The following is an 18131-nucleotide window of genomic DNA, read 5'->3' as shown; positions in this document are numbered from 1 at the left end:
GACGGGCTACGACTTAGTCACAGTAAGTAGTCAAAGTCAATTTTTCTTTCCCCGGTGGAACATGTTGCAGGGGAGATGCATGGGGGAGAATACAGACAGAGCCCAACAGCTAATCTACATAATCCGCATCCGAGTCGAGATCAAGCTCCGTCAGCTCGGATTCATCCTCATCTTCATCTTCATCGGGCGGAGGCGATCTCTGCCGCCGGCCCCGTGGGGGTCGCTTTCCAGGCTGGGCCCGCCGCGGCTTTGCGCGAGATTTAGATACCTCTGGTTCCGATTCTGGCTCATCCGGGTCAGCAGCCGGTTCTAGAGCTAGGCTTGGCTCATGATTGCGATGGTCCTCGACAATCAATCCTCCGTCACCTTCTTCTCCGTCCTCCTCGTCGTGAGCAACGGGAAAGAAGCTCGAGGTTTGAGGCGCCAAATGATCTGCATCGTCCTCAAACCCTTCTGGTAGAAAGCCACCAGCCATCTCCTCGTCGTCCAGACCTCTGTCGCCGCTACCCGTGAGGTCGTGTATTCTCGATGCTGAGTGGTCGTGGCCGAAAATGTGCTCGTTTTCGCCAATCTTGCCATAGTCTTGCTCTATTCGTCTCGCAATCCGCATCCCCATGAGCATCTTTCTCCACATGCCCATTGCTGCCTTTCGGCGCTTCTCGTCCTCTTTCCTCGATCTCTCCGCTTCGTCCTTGGCTAGTTCTTCCATGACCTGGTCGTGGTATTCTGCGGCGACGACCACGCCTTGTATCACTGGCACAGCCATGCGATGTCCGAATTCAAAGTCGACAACCGCCTCCGCAAAGTCGATCTGGAGCCGCTTGCAGACCTTCACCGCACCCCGATACGGGACATGGACTGCGCCTTCTGGGCACATGTGCTCGGCAAACAGGTCGATATTTCCGTACTCGTTCTTCGGGATGACACCGTTTTCAATGGGTGGGGGGATGATCCAATCCGTCTGGTCGAAGCTGTACAGTCCTTGCAGCACCTTTTCTCCGGTCGCTGCCTCGGCCTCCGCGATTTCGCGACGCCTGTTCGTCGTCGCTGCTCGGTAGGGTACTTTCTTGAGCGAACGTTGCCCTGGGATCGGTGCTCGACCTTGTTTGTGCCAGGTCTCTGCGCTCTTGACATTGACGACATCCTTTCGCAGAAACACGTCCTCCTCGTTGACCTCGCCACCTTTGCCTTTGCTCTTGAAGACCTTGACCGGCTTCGCCCTGGGCAGCAGTGCCTCTTCACGTCTCAGATGGCGTTCGAGAACAAACTCTTGCGATTGCTTATAGTACTGCAGTGTCTCCTCACCCTCTTTGACCTCCTTCTTCTCCGGCTTGGCTGGCTTGAGGTCGGTTGAGTCCTCGTCCTCATCCACGTCGGTGATCGGCTGGTTCTTCCCACCTCGTCCATAGCCTCGCATAGCGAACCGAAACCAGTCAAAGGGATCGTATCGCTTTACTTTGCCGTGCTTGTTGTAGACCGGGATCTTTGCAATAGGGTAGCGCACTCCTTTGGTGCGGCCTGGTAGCATCTGTCGCTTCAAGTATCTGACAGTCACGTCCTTGGCAGTTCCGTCCTGTGAATACCCAACGATGTAGGCCATCACCTGTCTTGCCTTGTCAGCTTTCCCGCCTCTCGGCTCGAGTGACTCGACATGTTCTCGATTGGTCGCGACTACAGCCTTGACAATCGCGTCGACGGGGAGGTACTTGTTGGTCACTGGCGAAAGCACCTCGGTCCAGTAATGTGGATATTCCAGGTCTTTGTCGTATGACTTTGTCTTCTTATTCTGTTTGACAGGGGGCAGCATGATGACCGAATCATCATCGCTATCGATCGCATGAAGCTCGAAAGCCTCAGATTCATCAGAGTCCTTGGCCGTCGGCTTCCGGGGTGGCCGCTTCGACTGCTTCGACTGTGCTGTTGACGGAGATGTCGTGTTGGGATCTGGCCCCTTTATCTTGTTGGACGCACCGTCCTGTTTTGAAGATGATGCCTTTGGTTTTTCCTCTTCTTCCTCGTCAGCATCTTCATATTTGTTCCAACCAAAACCGACTGGTTGGAGACTGGCAATTAGCCGCGCCTCAAGCCCAAGGCCACGAAGCAGGGCAGTAAAAAGCTGAGCACCGACATCCCGACTACCCGTACAATGTTGGGCAAGAGTCCTGAACTCTTGTACACCCCGGATTCGCTCTCCGAAACGCTCAGCATCGTGTTCCTCATTTTGATAGCCCTTGACGAGACGATCGAGGCGCTCGAGGGACATATACCCCTGCTTTCGAATTCCTGGTGCCGAGATTGTGAATCTTTTCTTCCACCACATTGTTAACGCCTTCATAAGACGGAACAGAGGATCTCCGTGGCTCAAGTCTGGCGTGCCCTGTTCTAGCCGTGTCGCGGCCGTATCCCAATCTCCTCCCCGCTTCCCAGACTGTCTACTGGGCCTTCCTCTAGCTTTCGACTTTCTCGCTGGCGCTTTCTTCGGCGTCTCCTCCTTGGCAACTTCCAATCCAGAAGTGCGGCGCCACCGGTCAACCTCATCCCACATGCTCGGGGGAAGATGGGAGAGAAGTATGCCTTGGACCTCGGGATCGCACGTCCATGCATTCCGAACTGCATTGTGCCATAACAAAAGTTGAACATGCAGACAATGACTGGCGTTTCGAGTCTGACGATCACGTTTGGATGGTCCTTTCTTGTCGCCAAACGCTTTGGTCAAAGGCACTCTCGGGTCCTTAATGAGGGTCAGTTCGAGATCTCCCGTGGGAGTTTGGACGTCCAAGATTGAGGTGCGAGGTGCCTCGACATCTTCGAACTCAATGTCGTCATCTTCATCATCTTCCTCCTCGGAGAGCTCTTGCCTCTGCCGCTTGTCAATGGCGGCATCCTCAAAATCAGCGTCAGACAAGGACGTGAGATCGCTATCCTCCTCCTCATCGAGCGCTTCAAGATGCTTCAGATTCGAATTCTCACGCTTCAGAGCGCCGTTGCTTTCAGTCTGGTCCAGATCATCGTAGAGGGTCGCCTTACGAGGAGCCGCAGCAGGAGCCTTCCCTTTGCTCCCTTTCACGGCTTTGGCGGGTCTCGGCTCGCCTGTGGGGGACTCTTGGCGCAGCCTCTTGCGAGGAACGAGCGGCGGCATCTTGGAAAAGTGAGATTATTCCGAGATCATTGTGAGATGAAACTGCAAGGCTGAAAGTGAGGCTGGTCGCGGTTGAATCATGCCGTCATGGACCCTGTGGGGCGCACCTCGGCATGCGCCTGCGAAACCACGCGCTAGGGATCGACAGGGGTCCGTTCACACCCATTAATGAAGGAATGGGTGAGATGACTGGCAATTGTCCCGATAATCCGAGCTCATCGGAAAGTTTGGGCACTTTCACAAACGTCTTGGGGTTGGGGTTGAATGGAATCAGGGTCCACTGTGCATGAAGGGGGTCCTGCAGCCTGCCGGATGGATGACTAAAGCGGGACCAAAGCGCAGCTGGAGGTCGTCCCGGGGTCAATGACAGCCTGGAGCCCCTTTGACCAGGCTGGTCTGTGCTGTACACTCCCCGTGACTACCCCCCTTCCAGGGCTAAATTTTAGGTTACGGAGCCGCAACGATCGCCACTAGTCTCAGGCGAACTGACCGCTGGCACCTCACCTCGGAGCTTCCAGACCCTTCTGTGTACTGTTCGTCAGCAGCCTAGCCTAGAGCGTACACTCCCGTGTGAAACAACGCCCTCATTCTCAGCTCAGCCTTGTCCAGGACCCTGATGACGAAGCAGCCGCCTGCCTGCCCTCTGCCGCCATTACATTCTTTCCTTCCCCAATACCGGAATAAATAGGACTACCTCGCCTCCCCACCGTCACCATGGCTGGCTCATCCACCCCACCAAGCGACGAAACCTCGTACGTCAAGATGACCGACGTACAGCAGAGCCTCCCCGACGTCAGCCTCGTCGGCACCCACTGCCAGCTCGAGTACTGCAACCAGCTCGACTTCCTCCCTTTCTACTGCCAGTCCTGCCGCAAGACCTTCTGCCTCGACCACCGCACCGAGTCGGCCCACAAGTGCGCCAACGCCGGGGCCTGGGCCGAGCGCCGGCGGGCGGCCCAGCAGGCCAAGTCGTACGCCGGCGAGGGCAGGCAGCTGCGCGACTACGTCTCCCAGAAGCCCTGCGCCACGCCCGACTGCAAGACCGTCATCGGCACGAGCCTCATCACCGGCGTGCACTGCACGAGCTGCAACCGCGACTACTGCCTCAAGCACCGCCTGAAAGAGGACCACGACTGCAAGAACCTCGTCCCCCTCGGCGCCCGGCCGCAGACCAACGACGCCGCCAAGAGGGCCAGGTCCGCCCTGGACAAGCTGAGGGCGTGGGGATCCGCCAAGAAGGAGGCCGCGAACCAGGCCGCCGGCCGCGTGCTGCCCAAGCCGAAGCCGAGCACGGCGGCCGCGCGCATGGTGGCCGTGAACAACCTCAAGAAGACGGCCAAGGGCGACGACAAGCTCGCGCCCGAAAAGAGAGTCTACCTATACGTCGAGGCCGAGGCGGCGACGACGACGGCAAAGCTTCCCAAGGGCCAATTCTTCTACTCGAAGGATTGGGTCATAGGCAGGGTTCTCGACGCCGCGGCCCGGAGTCTCCAAGTCGAGAACGTCAACAATCAATCATCAAAGGAAGAAGACAAGCTTCGAGTGTTCCATGTAGAGGGCGGCAGAGTTTTGGAGTTCAACGAGAAGGTCGGGTCCTCACTTGTCAGCGGCAATACCATAGTGCTGCTGAGGGGGATTGGACCTGCGATCCCGAATCTCATTGAGCCATGAGAATGGCGCTGGTAATGATTAGAGCTTCAATGATGGGATCTGCATAGCATAATAAGGAGTTGAGGGTTTGATTTGTACGATACCAGCACTATAGCAGGGCAGCGGGCCCATTTACTTATGCAAATGATTCGCACGTTCTTGATCACAGCGTCTTCATCTCACATACTTACGGGAAGGGAATCGCACATAGTGATATGATATGTATGATGTCTAAAACAACGCTGACCATGCTACATAAAGCCGCTATCCTTGAGAGCCTTGACAAGCTGTTCATGCTTTTCCTCACTCTCTGACCTCTTATGCCTCCGTGACTTGGATCTGCCTTCTCCAGTGTCGATGAAGTTCTCCCAGAACGTGAGCCCCTCGATGTCTTCCTCTCGACACAGTACACCGCGCTCCTCGGCCATTTCCAGCTCTTCTTCGGCCACACCTATGCTCCACCCGAATCGCTCAGCGGCATCCTGCGCGGTGACTCCCCTCCCGAATTCGACCCAGTCCCAGGTCACTTCTCGTTCTGGAGGGAACACATGCAGGTCCTGGAGCCACGCCAGCAACGCCCTTATGGTCGTGTCGTCGGTGCGATCTTTGCTCTGAACTACCATGACCCCGCTCTTAAAGGTACGCAGCCGGACGGGGAGTTTCAGCTTTTCCCACATCCGCGCGGCCTTCTCAAAATCCATAGGGCTCACGAGCTCCACACCACCGCGTGCGCGGTTGAAGATGGCCCAGAGATCGACCAAGCTGATGATGCCTCCGGCTTTTCGCAAGACCCCTCTCGCATCATCGGTCAAGAACTCCGCGAGGTTACGCGCCAGCTCGGAGATGTAGAGGGATTCACTACTGCTCCCGCCCACGATGTCTTTGGTCGTGACGAGTCCAAGCTGAGCTGCTGACTCGGCCAGCACGGCGTTGGCCTCTGTGGAGCCGGCGCCGGTTGCCCCATTGGTCTGTCTCGCAAAGGATTCAGCCAGTTCCACAATCTCCTTGGCGGATGCCATGAGGGCCTCTAGATCTTCAAAGGCGCTGCCGATGACCAGTTCGTTGTTCTTGCGCATCTCAAGACCCCGTTTCTCCAAGCCTGCGATGCCGACATTCTTGACTCGTTCACCACTGGGTCCGGCAGGGGTAGACCGGCCACTGTTTTCTTCCAAGGCTTGGTTGGACTTCGGGACAGGCGGTGCTCCCTGCAGTAGCCACTTCCGTTGCGTCATGGCTCCCTTCAGGCGTTCGTAGAAGATCTGGACACCGCCGTTACGGAAGGACAGCTTCACGTTCTCGGGGTTCTCGACGCCAGGGAGCTTCCCGCTCGACGCAGCCATCATCGGCCCTGGGGAGTCCGTCCTTTCTTGGCTAGCAGCCAGTTCTGCTGGAACATCCTGTGAGATGAGCGGCGCTCCACACATCTCACACGAAAGTAGTGACGGGTGGTTGAAGAAGGTGCAGCGAGGGCACTGGAAGGACGCCCCTGTGTAGACAGGCGGCCCAGATACGGGACTCGCCGTGTAGGCGGGAGGCTGTCCCTCATCCGTTGCTGCTGTGGACAGGTCTGAAGGCAAGCCCGGGCGCAAGCCTGACACGGGCTGCCGGGTGCTGGCGTTTGAGATGGCCGCCTTGAGCACATGTGTCAAGGTCGGCTTGATGCCGCATGCCAAGCATGGGGGTAGTGGCGTGTGAGCATTTGCAATAGCAGGGTCAAAGTTCGAAGGGACGGGGTTGGAGAAGCTGCAGATGGTGCAGACCCAGGTCGCCGAGCTCATCGAAGGCGCCTGGACTGCGGGCTGCCTCAGCGGGCTATCTGACCTCGCGTGCGGCGAGGACCCTCCATGCTGGGCCGTAGGACTAGCCGGGAGGCGAGGCTGCAAAGACGAACGCTTAATTGGCTTTGGAATCAGAGTAATCTTTGGAGACGACTTGAAAAAGCCAGCCTGGGAAGTTGCCCATCGGGTCAGTGGTGTTGCTGCTGAAACGAGCGGGTGCGGGCACCTCTTACATAAAACTCATAGCGCTCAACATCTTTGAGGTCTATTGCGACCGAGTGTTTTCTTGCATCTGCCTTGTCGACATAGCAGATGCGATGAGACGTAAGATATACCTGGCCATCTTGCTGGTCTGGAAGCTTGTATTTGCTGCAGGGAGCCGGGATCAGTACTGCGACTCCAAATGACGAGCGTATCTGCGCCAGGGCTTTGCTTACCCCTCATAAAGGCCTACATTGTCCTGCACGAAGAGCAGAACCTCGTCTGGGAGATAAGAGGGCCGAAGGGCTGTTGTAAGGTCGATCTGCTTGAGAAACATAAGTCATATCGTGGTCCCCCACAGCCGCAAAACGATCTTGGATTGCGAGCCGTGGAGATGGAAAAAGGTTGAGTTGATATGCCTGGATGTTGACGCAAGCATTCAGCAGGCGCTCCGTGCTTCTAAGGCTTCTGGACAGCTACTCCGTACAAGTAGTTACTGAGCCAGGGAGGCAGGTACGGGTGGTAAACCCAGCGCTAGGTTTAAAGTGGGCCCCACATGTGCCGGAAAAGAAAAAGATGGGTACAACTAATGTAAATAGGTAGGTACTTTACCAAGGTACAAGTTCACATTACTCAGTCCCGAATCCACACAACAAAAGCAGAGCAAGATTTGCACACACACACACTCCGAGCCATTCCGGCAATCTAAGCTGCACAAGCCGAAATAGCCACGCCTCCTCCCAACCCGCGGTGGGATGGCCGAGTTGGTTATGGCGTAGGATTAAGGATGTCCTTTAATCCACTTCCTATGGAGCAATCCGCGTGGGTTCGAATCCCACTCTCATCATTTTTTGGTGTCCGGCGAGCCTGGGAAGGCTCTGGGACTGGTTTCTTTTTGTTTCTGATGGGCCTGTGGGTTTATGATGGTGATTGGAAGCCTGTGGCATTGGTGCTCGGGAGGTGAGGAAAGTTCAGGTCCAAAAGGGTTTCTCTCAAGAACTGTGCACAGTAGCATCGGCCCACTGGATTTGTCAGGCCTCTCTACTTGTAGGTGACAGTCACCAGGCGATAGGTGCAAAGGGGTTTTACCAAGTGACACATGTCTAATAATTAGTGATTTAGACCACCGTCGTTGTTCACTTCAGGTTGACTGACTGGCGGATGTGAAGCTCAGGTTTTCCAGGCTGTGGGAACGAGAAGACCACTTCAGAATGGGTTGCACATGCAACGCCGCACAATAAACCCTAGGTTCGCAACAAGTGTCTCTATCCATGCTTAACAAGACACCAATAGTCACTTCACTATTGTCTTCGTCCTTAAATCTATATAAGCTCACAATTATCTTGTACCAAATCCTGCCAAGTTTGCTCCCGTCGCTGCCAGTGCACCTTGGAAAAGGTTAGGTCACGTGGCGCAGCTTTTTTTACCGCCAAACCCGCCATAAGCGACTCGCGCTAGTCATTATTGCCTTTGTCCACCAGTAAATGCCCTCCCACTCGACTCCTCACCACCTCGATTATTTCCACTCCTTCAACGCTCCAGACACACACTTTCCCCCTCGGACAGGCATCAACTCGAGCTCGCTCTCATCACTGTCAAACATCTCAGTGCCCGAGGGCTTTTCTACTAACTCAGATCATTCCAACGTCAGTCCTGATCAGCTTCTTGCGTAGATATTGCAGGCAGCCATGATGCCCGCCTGGACTTCTCCGCCAGCGCCCGCGCCTGGCACCCAACCTCCACCGCCAGTCTACTACAATCGTGAGTCCCCCAAATTCATCGCCCCTCTTGCTTCTCTCCTCGCTCGATTTACTTGATCAAAAATTTCTGACCTTGTCTCTTCTTCAAATTCTAGATCCTGCTTATACAGCAGTCACAGCGCGCCAGAGCTTTGGTACTTATTCTCAATCTCAACCCAACATGACTACCGCCCAGACTGCGTATCCGAGCCAGAATGGCTACGGCGCCACGTACAACTCCACACCACCCCCAGCTAATCCTCCCGTGCCCGAGACCTCGGCTCCTGCCCCTGCCCCGGAAGCCGCCAAGGCAAAGATTGACTGGCCTGATTCTGTGAGGTTTTACGTCCAGCGATCCTTCAACCCCAGCAACATGGATTCCACCGTCTCGCGAGAAGAGATGGAGAAGAAACTCAAAGAGATCATCTCCCAGGCAAAGGAGTCTGGAGTTATGTACACCATCGACTGGGACAACATGCGCCTACCGCAGCAACTCATCAAGGATGAGCGGATCCGATCTCTGATGTCCCCGGCTGTGATGAGCCAGAGCCAGACCCAAGCCTCGTCGAAGCCGTGGGCAAACGGCACCCCGCCGAGCTCCAAGAAGCGCAAGTCGACAGATATTTCCGAGGATTCTTCCTCGACTGGCGCGCCGTGGCGCAAGGGCGGTGCGCTGGAAGGCCGCATCACATATTCGTCACCCGACAAGCGCCAGGCGATGGATGATGCTCTCGCGAAGAGTAAGTTGGAGAAGCGACAACGTCGCTTTGACCGCGAGTACAAGACACCTCGCCGCTCGCCCACCCCGGAACCCTCGACTGGTCCCGTGGTTGGCACCTGCCAGACTCTGGAGAAACGCTACCTCCGGCTGACGGCAGCCCCCAAGCCATCTCAGGTCCGCCCCGAGTACATCCTACGCCAGACACTGGAACTTCTTAAGAAGAAGTGGAGGAAGGAGAGCAACTACTCGTATATCTGTGACCAGTTCAAGTCGATGCGCCAGGATCTCACCGTGCAGCGCATCAAGAACGAGTTCACCGTCTCGGTCTACGAGATCCACGCCCGCATAGCCTTGGAGAAGGGGGACTTGGGTGAGTATAACCAGTGCCAGACCCAGCTCAAGGCTCTGTACCAGTTGGGTCTGAAGGGAAACCCCTCAGAGTTCAAGGCATATCGCATATTGTATTTCATTCACACTGCCAACCGTGCAGCGTTGAACGACGCTATCAAGGATCTAACCACAGCAGAGAAATCGGAACGCCCTATCAAGCACGCCTTGGACGTCCGTTCGTCGCTGGCCCTCGGCAACTACCACCGCTTCTTCCAGCTCTATCTCGACACTCCTAACATGGGTGCCTACTTGATGGACATGTTTGTTGCCCGTGAACGCCTCGCTGCTCTTAGTAATATTTGCAAAGCGTAAGTATTCCCGATTTAATCCACCACCCTCTACAATAGCTAACTTGGCATGATAGGTACAAACCCGAAGTCCGGTTACGGTTCATCACCGAGGAACTCGGCTTCGAATCAGACGCCGATGCCGCCCAGTTCATCATTGACCAGAACGGCGGCCATCTACTCGAAGAACGCCCCGAGTACATTGTCTTCCTGACCAGTAAGGCGGGCGCCATCTTCGAGGCCGCCAAGCAGCAGGCCTTCAGCCGCGTTGATATCAAGGGTCAGATATGATTTGTCTTCCTCGCGACTGACCCCGACTATCTTCTCTCCCGTTCACGGTACGAAGATACGACGTGCGGGCTAGTTGTTTACGCCCCTTTCTCTTTCTCCTCTCCGGCATCCCATGGTCTTGCTCGGTTGCCATTTGGCAATCTTTCAGTCTTCTTTTTTCCAGTCCTCACGCGAAGACCTTGAGTTTCCGACACGCAACATCCCACTGACACAACAGACCTTTCCCGAGGTCCTACGAATGACGATATTTGCAACTGGTCATGGTGTTTTCTTGATTCGATACCCCCGTGATCTCCAAAACACCCTTCTTTATTATTATAACTAAACAGTCATCTTGGGCGACGCATGCTGCTCGGATCGATGAGCCATCACAGCATCGGCAAGCCACGATAGTTGGCCAGCACTGATAATGGCATGAACACGGGATTCTTTCTTCTGTTATTCGGCTAGACGACGCATGCATACAGTATGGCATTGGGCGGCGTTGGTGGACATTTCAAGGAGTTTCGGCCCAGGGCATTGTGGCCTTTCACGGCTGATTGAGGGCTTGTCTAACGGATGGGGTCTGGAAAAAGCCTTGTAAGTAGGCTCGAGACGTCATTAGTCCTAGTTGATCAATTCAAAATGCATCGTGATTCACCTCGGCGGCTCCAGAGCATGCTACGCACTCGTGATCATGAGATAGGCAAAGGCCTATTCTCAGTTGGAAGGCTACGAGCTGCTCTCACCCTTTTCATGTGGCCGAGTCTGGGCGTCCGTTTCCAGACCCTCGATTGAATTAATGGTTGTTGTTTCAGAATGTCGGCGCGGAAGAACCTTGCCCACCACACGGTCATGTCGAGCACGAGGTGCGTTGGTGTGCTTGTTTCATGACACAAAGTGGTTGCATTAACGATCGGGACGCGCTGCATCCGGACTGCGGTGCTCCCAAGGTGCATCACCAACTCGCATGAATCTTGGTGGCGCGGGCTATTCTATTTGGAATATGTGTTGTGATTCGCAAGCAGAGATGCTTCTGGAAGCATGTCGGCTTGGCTGGTGATACTCGCACGCTCCGGCCCGAGATTACATCGCTGTCGCCGGTCTTCTCTACAAGTCGAAGGGGTAGAGTAGCTAGGTGGTTCCGTCAGCCAGCCCTACGTCATTTGAGGCATCCGAATAGCTGTGCCTTCCTTGAGATGCTGCGGCGGGTCAAGAGTACCTAGGTATGTACCTATTCTCGGCGGTATCTATCTGCCATCTTCTAGAACGTCCAGACAAAACGCCAAGCATCATTGACAAGACAGCCTCGACCAAGATTTCCATCGTGGCCATCTCTAGGCCATGCAATGCATGCACTTGTCAAACAGAGGCAGACCCTGGCCCCCCTCCCGCTGCTAAATTGAGATCCCGTGGAGCTTTCGTCATCCTCGTCGCATCTTGCTTCCCGAAGGCCTCGAAGGCGGCACGTCCGGTGAGCAAGGGTACCGACAGGCGGTTCAGCAAATCGCTTGCGGGCGAGAGTCGCGCACAAGCCCCCTCTCAATGCGGGGGATGGGCGTTCCAGAAAAGAGGGCGTCGACCCAATCGCATAGGCATGATGATGTTCAGGCCAAGACCCAGACATGTCGAGTGTGGGCAGAAGAGATTCCTATCCACCTAACCCTTGGGAACGGGTTCGGCACCTGCACTATATTCGAGACGGGAGAATGCACCGCATGCGACGCCGAAGAATATTCCATGAATGCTGGTAGCCGGGGATTTTTCTTCTTTTTTCTAAACGACCCTCTCTCTCTGCAGCAGGGGTCGTCGGGACGCAAGAAGGCATGAGATACGATGCTTGTATCACGGGAAGCTATTCTCGCTCTTGGTTGCACTGTAGCTACATCACAGAGAGGTGACTCCTCGAGGTGCATATCACAGCTGCAAGTGGTTCCCAGTGGTTTACCCCAGAGGCGGCACTGCGCATGGATGGACCTGCAGTAAGGCTCTGCAAGGCAGGGCGCTGTGCTGCTTTGCTGGGTCTCAACGGCCATGAGACGACAGTGATGGATGGGCAGGCCCCCAGCCCCTGCAGCATTTTACATGTACGTACGAAGTACAGGTTGCTGCTCCATCCACGCCCAGGCGCAGTAGTGGGAAGGGGGTGAGAGGACGGGTGATGATCCGATGTCTGGGATGGTTCTTGGGCAACTTTTAGGAATCGGCTTATAACCCACAGCGACTGGGATCACACATGCAAGCAAGCCCTGCTGCGTAATGCACTCAACAGCGCGCCACCCAGAGATACATTACATTCGTTGAGGCTCACTTGCCAGAAGAAGTGCCAGAGAGCTCTCTGTTCCCCAGACGCAAAGATATCAGAAGGCTGCCTCCCACAGACCAACATGGGACAAGGGTACTTTTTGCTCTAGAACGATCAGGATCCGAGCATCGACGATCCACGAAGAGTCATCTGCCCTGTGGCGTTGACAATGGCATTGTTTTTTCCCTGGAAAGAGGAAAAAAAACTCGACCAAGGGGGGCCACCAGGCCGGTTTGGAAGGGCCTGGACCACCTGGGCAGTGACTTGCGGCACGGGTAAGCCCCGAAGCCCCGGGAGCTTGCGGCGGGGACTACCTAGCGAGCTCTCGGCCACGCCCAAGAAGGAACAGACGGGCGATCCCTTTGGTTGACAGGGAGGGAGACATGACTCTCACGACTCTCTAGCCGCGCAGAGGGTGGGCAGATACTATAACACACAGGAGGAGAGGATGAATATCAATATCAGATACTTTGTGGTAAGGTAAGATCCGAAGGGCCGTGCTATTGTGGAAGAGCCAACCCCAGGTTTGCTACTTTCGAGTACGAGGCCCTGAACTACCAGTATTTGCAAGGTACAGACCACTGGGCACCTCGCATGAACCTCGAGACCCAAGAATTAATGCTCGCGCATATTGGGTAGGCTCCCTCTCCCAATGACGTTGGAAGGATCGCACCTCTGGTCAAGCTGGCCGAGCTAGCTTGTCAGTCGCAGACGAACAAGAAATTCGACTGTTTCAAGCGCAATGGAGGGGTAGAAGACCCTGGGCCAGGACCCCACCCTTGGGTCGGACGAGGCACCGACAAGCTTTGACAGTATGCATCCAGGGCACTTGAAGCTGGATCTCGGCCCTTGATGCTCTCTCTCTCTCTCTCTCTCTCTCTGTGTGTGTTGGCGCTAGGAGGAACCCCTCTGTGCCCAGGTTGGTTTTCAGGCAGCGGCGGTTGTGATGTTCATCGAAGCAGATCGACGCTGTCACTGCGGGGGTATCCAAAGGCGACGGGCCCTTGGTCGTTTGTGTGCCTCTCTTCTGGTCCTCTCTCGGCTCCAGCTGGCACGAACAGAGCAGCGGGAAGAAGTCGATTTAGCACGTCGATCGTGGCTTTTAGAGCTGTGGGTGGGTGTTCAGTGGAGTCGCTAAGGCACTGGTAGCGCGCACGCCGCCGCCGCTCTACTTGTACCCAAACCCGCACATGCCACTAACACACGCTTGCAAGGCCGCATCCATCCGTGCTATCGTCGCACAATTCGTCCCTATCGCCAGACACACACACACACAAGTTGTCAACCCGTAAGTGGGCATTAGGTCAAGTAATGTAGTTAGATCTAGGGCTTCCCGAGGAGGGTATGCACTGATTCACGGCCATACAGCGGATAAACCGCGACTTTGCCCAACTTGGCCGACGGCTCTGGTGCCGACCGAGTGACATTTGATGTTCAGCAGCATGAAGCATCCCAGCGACTCTAACCGGGAATATTGAGGGATAGAGGGGCAACCCGGCTCCCGTTCAACACCAGATTATGCGTTGTGCTGGACACGGCTCTTGGCCAAGGTCATTCATCCCATCCCATCTCCATCTCAAGTCATCTCGCATCTCAGCTGCGCGTCGGAGGCAAACGCTGCCGCCGGCTGGGGCAGGGCCAGAGAATACTTTGGGTACAGGCAGGAGGGAGGGTAACTAAGGCATGCAGGCACTAGGCACGCAAGGGCAGGGCATCGAGCAGGTCATGTACGACTCGAAAGCTGTCAACTGATGCATGCGAGAGGCGGCGCTGCATCCTTCGAGTAAGGTCTGTAGGCATGAGCATGAATGTAGTTACGTACATGTCGAGTAAAGGCGACATGTACACCGAATTGAATAGAAACCTCCATGGCAACAGGGAAACAGAGAAGAAAAGGGAACAAAGCAAAGAAGAAGACTCGGGTCCGGCATCAGCCAGGCCAAAGCACAAAAGACATCAACGAACCACATGAACACATGAACCCAAGCCAGCCTGATAAACCCACAGGGCCACAGCCCAGTCGATCCATTTGATCTTTTGTATTCTCTCCCAGGCTCTGTACAAGTAGATACCCTGTCACTGGCTGGTTGTTGGTGGATGCCCGTCCGTCAAATTGGATTTCTCCCCCCGTTTGGCCCCCCCTGCAACACTGGATCATCCTGGACGACTCTATCCACACCCTCCCTCTCTGGCTGGTATTTTGCTCGACTCCCTCCCTCCCGCTCGAGCTCCCAGTACTTGCAGTGAACCACTCCACCTCGAAGGGAAAAAATAATACACTTATCCAAAAGACACACCACACCCAATCCAGACCGTCCAACGGGCCTCAAAGCGTTGCGCCAACCCACGGGCCTAAGCTGCGATTCGACCTAACTCAAGTAGTGGGCACACTGATTCTCGACAGACCCCCAGCTCACAGGCCACCTGCACCACTGGGTACCGTGGTACCTCACTGTGTCCCCCCCCATTTGACTCCTCCATCCTCCCACCTTTTTTCCCTCCCGCCGCCACTCAGTTCCACTCAAGAGGCACCCTGCTCCTGCTCTTGCTCCCCCCCCCCCCCTCCTCTCCAAGTCGCTCATCCATACACCACAGACGCAAGAAAGGTCCCGCCAATCTCTCCTTTGCTCTTCCTCAAACGTACAAAACTCACTCTTCCTGGCGCACAAGAACAGCCACACGCGACGACCTCTCTTGCACCTTGCCCAATCCTGAAGGCAGCGTCGATAACCGAACGACACTTATAAGCCGCGCCGTAGCAGCATCGCTGGAATCCGTCCCGTCGCCATCGCCCGTCTCCAGAAACCACCTCCGTCGCACGGGCACACAAGGCAGATAACCGAGCTGGAGGCCACCGCCGGGTACACGAGCGCAAAGGGAAATCATCTTGGGACTACCAGGGCGAGAGGAGTCATACCATCGCACCGCGAGAACCTGCCGCCGCCATCTCCTTCCTCCGACGCCCATTCATCCGCAATAGACACACCATTGTGCCCCGGACCACTTATCGCCATCTGCGCTGCTACCGAAGACAAAACGCCTGAGTCGGCGTAACCCCAGCTTCCACAGGATCTGCTGTTCCTGGCCTACTCCTTTTTCTCCCATTCCCAGCCTCTGCCGACGAGCAGATCGAAACAGCGAAATGAAGGTGCGTCGAGACAGCATTTGCTGCATCTGGTCCTTTTCCCGCAATACTCTGCTCCCCAGTCGTACCGCACCGCGCGTGGGGTAGCCTTTGTTCGTTTTGCGACAGCCCTCCCTCGCAGGCTGCAGGTTATTTCTGGTCTCGGATGTTTGCTTGCAGGACACGCGCCGCATGGCTTGTCAATACCCTCCGCCTCCCATATCGATCTCGATGCTGACTACTATGCTCTCTCTCAAGGCCCTCCGGAGGTCCATCAAAGGGGACAAAGACACCAAGCCCCCGCAGATCTCAATCGCGCCCAAGTCCGCCGTCGCCATCGTCCCTCCTAAGAAGGTACGTTTTTCTTTTTGCGTTTTCTTTGTCCTGCATGCGCGCGAGGGGCTCCCTCTACTCCCGTTTGCAACACCACATGCGGCGACACTGTTGTCTCGTTCCTAGCACCTGCTGATCGCCGACTTGTTTGCAGGTCATTCGTGCGCTCTACGACTATGAGGCTCAAAACAGCCAGGAATTGAGTTTCTCCCGAGGGGACTTCTTCCATGTCATTGGGCGCGAGAACGACCCCGACTGGTATGAGGCATGCAACCCCGCCTTGCCCGACGCCAGAGGCCTTGTGCCAGTCGCATTCTTCCAGGCCCTGGGCCGCACCGAGCGGGACAGCGCCCAGTCAGACTCGGGCAAGCCGCCCGTCGTGCCGCCCGCCGCCTCCAAGAACCCCGACCACGACTCCGGCTATGCCGAGAATTCGGCTTCTGCTCCCTCTCCCGCAGCGGCGAACCCCATGATGGGCCAGCGCCTCTCACGGTCGTCCGGCAAGAACGGCGCCATGGTGTACGGCATTGTCATGTACGACTTTGAGGCGGAGAGAGCGGACGAGCTCGAGGCCAAGGCGGGCGAGGCGATCATCGTCATTGCGCAGTCCAACCCGGAATGGTTTGTAGCCAAGCCTATTGGCAGGCTGGGAGGCCCCGGCCTCATCCCGGTGTCCTTTATCGAGATTCGGGACATGGCGTCCAACACACCCGTGCCTAACCCACAGGAGGCCGTGCGCCGTGCCGGAATCCCGAGGGTGGAGGAGTGGAAGAAGATGGCCGCCGAGTACAAGAACAGCAGCATCACTCTGGGCAAGTTTGAGGTCGGCGGCGCGCCGCAGTCCATGGAGCAGGGTATGGAGCGAATGAGTCTTCAGCAAGGTGCTGGTGGACGTATGAGCCAGTCTAATGGAGCTGGTTTTGTATGTGTTTCTTTTGCTTGGTCTGAGTGTATGCGTTCGTTCATTCACTGATAAGTCACAGCAACAGCAGCAGCAGCAGCAGCAACAACAACAACAGGCGCAGCAGCCTGCCGGCTACAACTCGCAGCGAAACACACAGCAGCAGTTCCCAGCCAATCCATACTCGAACAAATCCACCTCTCAGCTCTTCGCTCCCACGTCCGCGCGGATACCTCGCTACTGCTTCGCCGAAGACAAGTACTGGTTCGTCATCGAGGCTGTGCTGGAGGATGGCCGCCATTGGGAGCTCTCAAGATACTACGAAGACTTTTACGATTTCCAGATCGCCCTGCTCACCGAGTTCCCTGCCGAGGCCGGCAACACCGGCACACAGAAGCGCACGCTGCCGTACATGCCCGGTCCCGTTAATTACGTGACCGATGCCATTACCGAGGGTCGGCTGCACAACCTGGACGCCTACGTGAAAAACCTTCTGGCCCAGCCGCCATACATCTCCAGATGCAACCTGGTCAAGCAGTTCTTCGCTCCGCGAGAGGGCGACTACGAGATTGACCCTAACAACGCCGGTGAAGAGTACCGCCTCTCAAACGGCTCCCAGCCGTCTTCCGCAGACTCTCCCCGGGACGGCGCCTCTCGGCAATCGTCTAGAAACAACCTGAACGGTGGCGGGTACTCACAGGGCCTTTCGGCAGCGCCAGCCCGGGGTCCCAACGGACAGCCGCCGATGAACCGCCAAACGTCGTCATTGTCACAACCATCGCAGGCTTCGCTGTCTCCCGGGATCACACAAGGGGTACAAGCCATGAAGGTCAAGCTGAGCTACAACGGCGAGCTCATCGCCATCCGTGTCCCTGAAAACATCCAGTTTAAGGAGCTGTCAGACAAGGTCCGAGAACGACTCCGGATCTCGGCCGGGGACCAGATCCAGCTGTTTTACAAGGACGATGCCACCGGGGACAAGCCGAGCATGCTCAGCGATGCGGATCTCGACACTGCCTTGACTCGGAACGAGAAGCTGCTGCTCTACGTCGAGTAGGACTGACTACAGCATTGCCGGGACGTATGGGCGTTTCTTGATTCTTGATGGGCATTTCCTCGCGCTTTCTGCAGCATGGCGGACACTGGCCACCTTTCTTCACATACTTTTGCATCTTCATACCCGCATTTTGCTGTGGCAGCAGCAGCAGCAGCATTTATGGCTACTATGGTGACCGCAATCTGTGTGCGGCCTACCTTTGCAGTCGCTATCTCGTTGCTCCGATATCCTTCCCA

At 56.0% G+C, this 18131-nt stretch overlaps 5 protein-coding genes across 5 annotated transcripts; 3 read left to right on the top strand and 2 right to left on the bottom strand.

Annotated features, from left to right (window-relative positions):
• Positions 1–109: 109 nt before the first annotated feature.
• On the bottom strand, positions 110–3139 carry E0L32_000544 (uncharacterized protein; the record flags this gene model as incomplete). Its single annotated transcript, XM_031139969.1, has 1 exon — positions 110–3139. One exon carries the CDS (start codon positions 3137–3139, stop codon positions 110–112), a length of 3030 nt encoding a protein of 1009 aa, XP_030995861.1.
• Positions 3140–3853: 714 nt separating this feature from the next.
• Positions 3854–4810, top strand: E0L32_000543 (uncharacterized protein; the record flags this gene model as incomplete). The annotated part of the gene is made up of 1 exon (XM_031139958.1): positions 3854–4810. One exon carries the CDS (start codon positions 3854–3856, stop codon positions 4808–4810), a length of 957 nt encoding a protein of 318 aa, XP_030995860.1.
• A 230-nt stretch (positions 4811–5040) lies between these two features.
• On the bottom strand, positions 5041–6567 carry E0L32_000542 (uncharacterized protein; the record flags this gene model as incomplete). Its single annotated transcript, XM_031139947.1, has 1 exon — positions 5041–6567. One exon carries the CDS (start codon positions 6565–6567, stop codon positions 5041–5043), a length of 1527 nt encoding a protein of 508 aa, XP_030995859.1.
• Positions 6568–8688: 2121 nt separating this feature from the next.
• E0L32_000541 (uncharacterized protein) lies at positions 8689–10196 on the top strand (the record flags this gene model as incomplete). Its single annotated transcript, XM_031139936.1, has 2 exons — positions 8689–9926; positions 9983–10196. The coding sequence occupies 2 exons, from the start codon at positions 8689–8691 to the stop codon at positions 10194–10196; spliced, it is 1452 nt and encodes a 483-aa protein (XP_030995858.1).
• A 5639-nt stretch (positions 10197–15835) lies between these two features.
• On the top strand, positions 15836–17895 carry E0L32_000540 (uncharacterized protein; the record flags this gene model as incomplete). Its single annotated transcript, XM_031139925.1, has 3 exons — positions 15836–15958; positions 16092–16859; positions 16921–17895. The coding sequence occupies 3 exons, from the start codon at positions 15836–15838 to the stop codon at positions 17893–17895; spliced, it is 1866 nt and encodes a 621-aa protein (XP_030995857.1).
• Positions 17896–18131: the final 236 nt, after the last annotated feature.

The sequence above is a fragment of the Thyridium curvatum genome, assembly GCF_004353045.1.
Source record: "Thyridium curvatum strain D216 chromosome Unknown NODE_2_length_892811_cov_85.036431, whole genome shotgun sequence".
Taxonomy (NCBI): Eukaryota; Fungi; Ascomycota; class Sordariomycetes; order Thyridiales; family Thyridiaceae; genus Thyridium; species Thyridium curvatum.
Note: the sequence above shows the minus strand (reverse complement) of the source record. Positions and strands in the feature narration are given on the sequence as shown.